This window comes from Austrofundulus limnaeus, unplaced genomic scaffold, assembly GCF_001266775.1.
Source record: "Austrofundulus limnaeus strain Quisiro unplaced genomic scaffold, Austrofundulus_limnaeus-1.0 Scaffold643, whole genome shotgun sequence".
Taxonomy (NCBI): Eukaryota; Metazoa; Chordata; class Actinopteri; order Cyprinodontiformes; family Rivulidae; genus Austrofundulus; species Austrofundulus limnaeus.
This window is the reverse complement of record NW_013953045.1, coordinates 112,739-120,219: the sequence shown is the minus strand read 5'-3', so window position 1 is coordinate 120,219 and position 7,481 is coordinate 112,739. Positions and strand designations below refer to the sequence as shown.

General features: G+C 39.1%; 1 protein-coding gene across 1 annotated transcript in view; it reads right to left on the bottom strand.

Moving 5' to 3' along the window:
- Positions 1-641: 641 nt before the first annotated feature.
- The window catches only part of LOC106531502 (MOB kinase activator 1B), a gene marked incomplete in the record, with an annotated part of 18,989 nt that continues 12,149 nt past the window's right edge, over positions 642-7,481 (bottom strand). Inside the window, 1 exon segment of the mRNA XM_014027380.1 lies at positions 642-2,569. Coding sequence (XP_013882834.1) covers positions 2,492-2,569 — 78 coding nt within the window.

Here is a 7,481-nt window from a genome sequence, read left to right as displayed (position 1 = left end):
GTGTAAAAAATAAAATCAAAGACAAAGAAAATAAACAATAGAAAAGTTTTTTTTTTCACCAGGGTTACGTGTAGAGCTGGTCCAGTGTTCCACGACCAGGACGAAAACCACACTGCTCTTCCTGAATCCGAGGTTCGACTATCCGACGGACCCTCCTCTCCAGGACCGCTGAATAGGGGGTTTTGGTGGGTATGTTGCTCCATTTTTGTCTAAAGTAAACTAGAAGTTCAGCAATTCTGGGTCCTCTTTGCTCTAAAACCTGTTTTAACTTATTTTTTGCATTGAGGATAAACTTTTACAGATGTATGCAACCCCATACCATCAGAGAGGAAAGCTTTCGAGATGTGCATCGGTAACAGAATAAATGATCCCTCTCGTTAGTACAATGTGGCGGTGCTGTGTTTTCAAAGGATGTTAAGTTTTGATTAATCTGATCACAGAAGTTTTCTGCTTCACTGCAGTTCATTTTATACCAGCTCCGGCTCATACGACATCCTCTTTGCATGGTAGAGCTTTAATCACCACTTGTTGGTAGCGCAGTAAAAGTGTCTTTCCTTGAGCCCATGCAGTGATGTCCAGAACAGAACCACACCTGTTTTCAATACAGTGGCTGCTGGTGAAGACACAAATCAACGAAAGAGTCGAGAGACCATCTTTATTTGCCTTGTAAACAGCATAAATCTATTCAGTAGCATCGAAAATTCAAAATCAAGCTGTTATTTACAAACATTTCATCAATAATTAAAACGGAAAGAGGATAAACTGGAGGCAACAGGTCTTGTGAGCATTTTATCAGGAGGACTCATTTTTCTATAACAAGTTCAGATATCTGGTGACCAATAACATTCATATAATGCAGTTAATAATTATATTTAAAAAAAAAAACGACAAAATATAAAACAAAAAGTTTTAATATCCAAATAAGGGAGAGGAAGTAGCCTCCAAAAAGACTCGATGCATTCAGTTCACCAAAAGCTAACACTCCATGCTTGCTGAAAATCTATTTTCTCAGGATCAGTCACTTCTCAGTATTTACATGTGTGCATCAGGGGATTTACACCCCTGATGAACAGTTCAGGTAGAAAACGTTCAGGTCACCAGCTTGAAACTAAATCTGACAGACAAGCATCGCTATTATTTTTCACACACTCAAATTCAAGCACTACTGGGAAAGTTTACTATAGGATAAAGATCAGGAAAGAGCCAACTGATGATCCTTTTAGCGTCAGTCATTGCATAGCAAACTCAACTTTGACATTAGGGGGGTGGGTGGGTGGGGCATGCGTCTGCTGATTAAAGCATGGCGACAAACAAACCAGAAGAAAACCTCAACTCGTGCCCTGCAGCTGACTGCAGACATGTTTGGGCCATTTTAACATTCATTTGGGCAATTTGCAGGTGGAAAACAAACGATCAGTCACATGATACAGCTTTTTACAAACTACAGCATACGGAGAGGAAACATTCAGGCAAGAGTGGTCAGGAAAGTTGGTCAAAGTGCTTCATGGCTATTGAAACAAGGGATGAAGATTAATCCAATTCAAACAGTGAAGGTAACCTGCATCTATCTCAAGACACATAGATACAATTTAAAGGTTTAGATCCCTTGAAAACTTTTCCTAAAACTTATTTCTACTTCATTTGGGGGGGACTAGAGCACAGGGACATGTCACTAGACATTGCTATGAGTTTATTCATTTATTTATTCCCTGCTACAACATGTTCTAACCTCACGTCTACGTCCTTCAGCACATTCATTTAATCAGAACCTGCTGAGCAAACAGCAAAAAAGACTCCATCACTAAATAAAACTGATGAGTTTACAGCAAAAATCATTCTGACCAAGTGGCAGATGTAGAACGTGTTACTTTACAGAGAGGTGGGTAGAAATATTCTTCAGACATTTCTCAGTGTGAATATAGGGCAACTATGAGCCATGCTAGGCACTTAGAGGATTTTTTTTTTGTATTGACGGCAATTACAGTAGCAAACCCAAGACTCTGACACTATATATATATATATATATATATATATATATATAGGAAAAAAAACATAACTATTACTGTTTAAGTGGCTTCAAATATTGCCATAACACCATCAACACCCTATAATACAGCAACTTTGACTACATGTTATTCTCCCATGTGAGAATGCTGTTTTTCAAAATAAAACTTTAAATAAAAAGTGCAGTCTAACAAAAAAAAAACTAATCAACAAGGAGTAGGTCTTTATTATTCTAAAGGTAAACTGTGACCAAACACCTAAATGTGTTATTTCTCTAGTGTAAATCTCATGTTTGCTAATGAAGTCTGTAATCCCTGATAAAATTAGTCCTGGTGCCTTAAACCTACCAAAACCCTTCCTTCTTCCTGGCGTTATTAAAACCATTTCCCCCAATGGAAATCTAGTATTATACTGCATACATACAGCCAGGGTGGGGTGGGTATCTGTGCAAAAATTAGAACAGTGACATAAAGAGTTGCATTGCTGTTTATCTGTCCTTAGTGGTGAGTTTTTCAATCAGCTCCTGTAGTGGCACCAGCTCCTTTCTGTCAATCAGGTTGAACTCCTGAAAGAGACAGAAGCAAACACACTCAAACAAACGCATCGTTTCTTTCTGATACAGAAACCACTGAGACACTGTTCAGACCGGGGGATGACGTGTTCTGGCTGATGTGGTCACAAGTGGACAACTCTAAATTAGAGTTCAGACATGGTGTACAGTGGGGTGCGAAAGTTTGGGCAGCCTTGCTAATTTTCCTGATTTACCTTTTAAAAATCATTGATTAGATAAAAAAATATCAGTTAAATTTATCATTTAGGGGACAAGAAGTGAAATGAAGTTGATATGATTTACAGAAAATGTGCAATAACTGGTTAAACAAAATTAGGCAGGTGCATAAATTTGGGCACTGTTGCAGTTTTATTGATTTCAAAACCTTTAGGACTAATTATTGGAACATAAATTTGGTTTGGTAAGTTCAGAGACCCTTGACCTCCATACACAGGTGACTCCAGTTATGAGAAAGGGTATTTAAGGGGGCAATTGTAAGTTTTTCTCCTCTTTGCATCTTCTCTGAAGAGTGGCAGCATGGGAGTCTGAAAACAAGTTTCAAATGAGCTGAAAACAAAGATTGTTCAGCGTCATGGTTTAGAGGAAGGATACAGAAAGCTATCTCAGATTTCATCTTTCAGTCTCCACTGTGAGAAACGTGAGAAAATGGAGGACCACAGGCACAGTTCAAGTCGAGGCTCCAAGTGGCAGACCAAGACAAATCTGGAATAAACAGAAGTGAAGGATGTTGAGAAGAGTCAGAGTCAACCCACAGACCAGCACCAAACACCTACAACATCATCTTGCTGCTGATGGAGTCACTGTGCATCGTTCAACTATTCAGCACACTTTACACAAGGAGATGCTGTATGGGAGAGTGATGCAGGGGAAGCCTTTTCTCCGCCCACATCACAAACAGAGCTGCTTGAGGTTTGCTAAAGCACATCTGGACAAGCCAGCTTCATGTTGGAATAAGGTGCTGTGGACTGATGAAACTAAAATAGAGTTATTTGGGCAGAACAAGGGTCGTTCTGCATGGAGGAAAAAGAACACAGCACTCCAAGAAAAACACCTGCTACCTACAGTAACATGTGGAGGTGGTTCCATCATGCTGTGGGGCTGTGGGACCAGTACAGGGACTGGGAATCTTGTTAAAGTTGAGGGACGCATGGATTCCAACCAGTATCAGCAGATTCTGGAGACCAATGTCCAGGAATCAGTGACAAAGCTGAAGCTGCTGAAGCCGGGGCTGCATCTTCCAACAAGACAACCACCCTAAACACTGCTCAGAATCTACTGAGGCCTTCATGCAGAGGAACAAGTAGAACCTTCTGGAATGGTCATCTCAGTCCCCAGACCTGAATATTATTGAAAATCTGTGGTGTCACTTAAAGAGAGCTGTCCATGCTCAGAAACCATCAAACCTGAATGAACTAGAGATGTTTTGTAAAGAAGAATGGTCTAAAATACCTTCAGMCACAATCCAGACTCTCATTAGAAGCTGTAGGAAGTGTTTAGAGGCTGTTATTTCTGTGAAAGGAGGAGCTACTAAATATTGAGTTGAGTTTTTTTATGGTGCCCAAATTTATGCACCTGTCTAATTTTGTTTAACCAATTGTTGTACATTTTCTGTAAATCATTTAAACTTCATTTCACTTCTCAAATATCACTCTGTCTGTCCCATTTATGACATATTTTACTGATTTTTTTTAATCCAAACAATCAACTATTTATAAAGGTAAATCAGGAAAATTAAAAGGGTGCCCAAGCTTTCACACCCCACTCTAAATGCACCTGGAGTGATCTGATCTCAGTTACTCCCTCTACAAACAGTCACAGCCACGTCACACAGAGGGCCGTTCAAACTCCATCATGAACCCAACATCAGAGCTGTGTTTTATTCAGTCAGGGGTCTTTATACAGTTTATAACTACATTTAAAAAGGCTGGTTTATCTTATTTGTTGCTGATTTTTTATGCGATGTAAAAATGTAATTTTAGTGATTTGCTGGTAAATAATACGTGGAGCTAGAAGGTTTGGCTGCCAGTGTGACCAATGTTAAAGACAATAAATGCACACATGCCCACTGGGACCGGAGTGTTACAACTGCCGTTGTGTTTTGTTTTGAATGTGTGTTGAGATAATTTTGTATGCAAATGAGTTTCCAGGTGCCATCTGTGATTGGAAGATTGAGACCAGGAGCTGAACGAGGACTGGCTGCCTGTTGATGAGGAAACTGTAGAAAGATTAGCTGAGAGGTGATGATGTTGAGAGGAAGGTAAGAGCCTCTATTTAATTTTTATTTAATTTTGATTAAGTAAGAGGAAAAACTTAGATTTGTTTTGTTTGTTATTTTGGCCGTTGGCTCACCCTGAAGTGAAGACACTCCAGTTTTGTATAAACACACGAACTGTAAATGAAAATCACACTTTTCTTCTTTTAATCAAATAGTTTCCCAGTGGCTTTTTTCTTTCTTTTTTTTTTTTTTTGGTTGAACGGAGCAGAGGTTGGGGATTTTTCCACCTACTGTTACATCCTGGTTGCTCCTAGACGCGGCATAACAGGAGGCAGACTATTTTCTGGCTGTCTGTGTTAGTGTGGTGTCCGTCCGTCATGGGTGGTCTTGTTTGCATGGTATCTCATGAATAAAAGTATATATTTATTTATAAATAAGCATAGTTATTCCATTAGGGTAGTACTGTCTGATTAGGTTTGGACATCAAAAGGGTCAAAGGTCAAAATGATGATTGTTAATATAATACTGGCATTTTCTTCTAATTTATAAATAAGCATAGTTATTCCATTAGGGTAGTACTGTCTGATTAGGTTTGGACATCAAAGGGTCAACGGTCAAGGTCATTTATCATGACTCGTCATATAAAACTGGCATTTTTTTCCAATTCCTCGACAGCACAAATGAAATACCTGATTAAATGATATGGTAAATATTAAAGAGGAAGTCATGTTTAGATATTGTTGATATAGTTTACATAGTTCTTAGAATATTTAAGTCCATCAATAGAGGTAAAAAGTAGGGCTGCAACGATACAGAAAATTCACGATTCGGTTCGGTTTGATACTTTAGTCTCAGGGTTTGATATTTTTTCGATAAAAAAGAGAGAAATGTCCATGCCCCTTTTAAATTGTAATTTATTTAAATTAATTATGAACATTTGTTTAACCTCAAAAGTATAGTTTTTAAATTAAATGTTGCAGAAACAGCAAGTTTCTCAGTGGATCTGCGCTCAAAAATGCAGCCTAGGTGGAGTAGTCGAACACAGATCCACTGATCCTTCAACACAGAGCATCTTCACAAGACAAGCTGATAAAGTAAATTTTAAAAATCTGTGTTGTTCCATACAAGTGTGTATTGAACCTAAAGCACTGTTCGATACGGGTACAGGTATTGTTGCACCCCTAGCAAAAAGGTAACTGCGTGTCCAGTGCTTTCAATGCAGATGACTAGGGCAGGCGGAGGAATACCACTTGGTGCTTTGGCCTCGAGTTCTACCTTGTGTAGATTAGCTTTGTAGAAAGACTTAGGGTGCTGTGGGTAAATGAGGGCCCAGACTGTACTGTAAAACACTTTTTTTTTCCTGGTTGGATAGAAAGGTGCTGTATAAGTTAGGTGAGGTTACACGCTGTCTGGAGACGTAGAGAAAGAAATGTGATTCTCTTCACGTTACAGGAATGACTGAGAAGACACCGACAGCGGGGGGAGGGTCCTGCTGCAGCCGAGCCGAAGCTGGTACCGGACAGCTGGAACAGCTGATCAACCATGTGAGGTACCCCCTCCACGTAAGAACTTTATTGTGATTGGTCAGAAGTTCATGGGAGTGTTTGTTTGTGCTGAAAGAGCTCAGATGCTTTATTTTGCTTCAACCAGCCGCTAGGGTTGGGCGTAATCGTATCGTGTGTGATTAATCGTCAGAAAAACATTGATCGATTAATTTTTGGCACTTGACGATTAATACGATTAACGCCAAAAGTTAGAATCCGCTCGCTGCACCTCTCTGCTTCAAATATGACGAACATTAAAAAAAAGTTCTGTAATTTATTTATCTATCAACACAATTTAAAATATGATGTACAGCCTGAAGTCTGTAATTTTGACACAATTTGGAACAGATTTTTATAAAGAGCAAATCTTCCCACTAAATTGGTCATGTGACTCTGAAATAAGGGTGTCCAGGGACTCCAGGGGATTAATCGCCAAATTAACCTTTATCGGCTAAATACCACAATTAATCGTGATTTATTTTTTTGCCAATATTGCCCAACCCTACCAGTCACTACAATAATAAAAAATTTAAAAAAGCGTCTCGCTTCCAGAGCGATTGTACCAGGAAGGAGCAGTTTATAAAGATAGTCAAATCGTTACAAACTCATAAAAGGGATTAAAACAGACATTTTACATGGTGGAATCTGACTGATGAAAACTTAGGAGCTTATTAATCCGGGACCAGTTCGTGGATGAATAACGTCGAGTGACGAGTCTGACTTTTTATTTCACATTGGACTCCAGCAGGAAGAAATCCCATTCATACTGCTGCTTAAATGTTCACTACATCAGAACTTATTCAACAAATGTGTTTCCATCTCTGCTTTTGCGCATTAACTCTTACAGGATGGAGGAAATTGGCCTTGGCGGAGGTTTGCACTCTCCGAGCGCTTCTAGTTTTTTATATTTTATTGGAATAAAACTTAATCAGCTGTTGTAACCATTTATCAAGTTGAAAGTACCGTATTTTTCAGACTATAAGCCGCGACTTTTTTCCTGAACTTTGAACCATGCAGCTTATAGTCCGGTGCGGCTTATACGTGGGTTTTTTTCTTCAGCCACCAGGGGGCTCTTATGCTCCATTTGCTTCAACCACTCGCTTCAAAAAAAGAAGAAAAAAAAGAAAAAAGCGATCTCTTCCAGAGC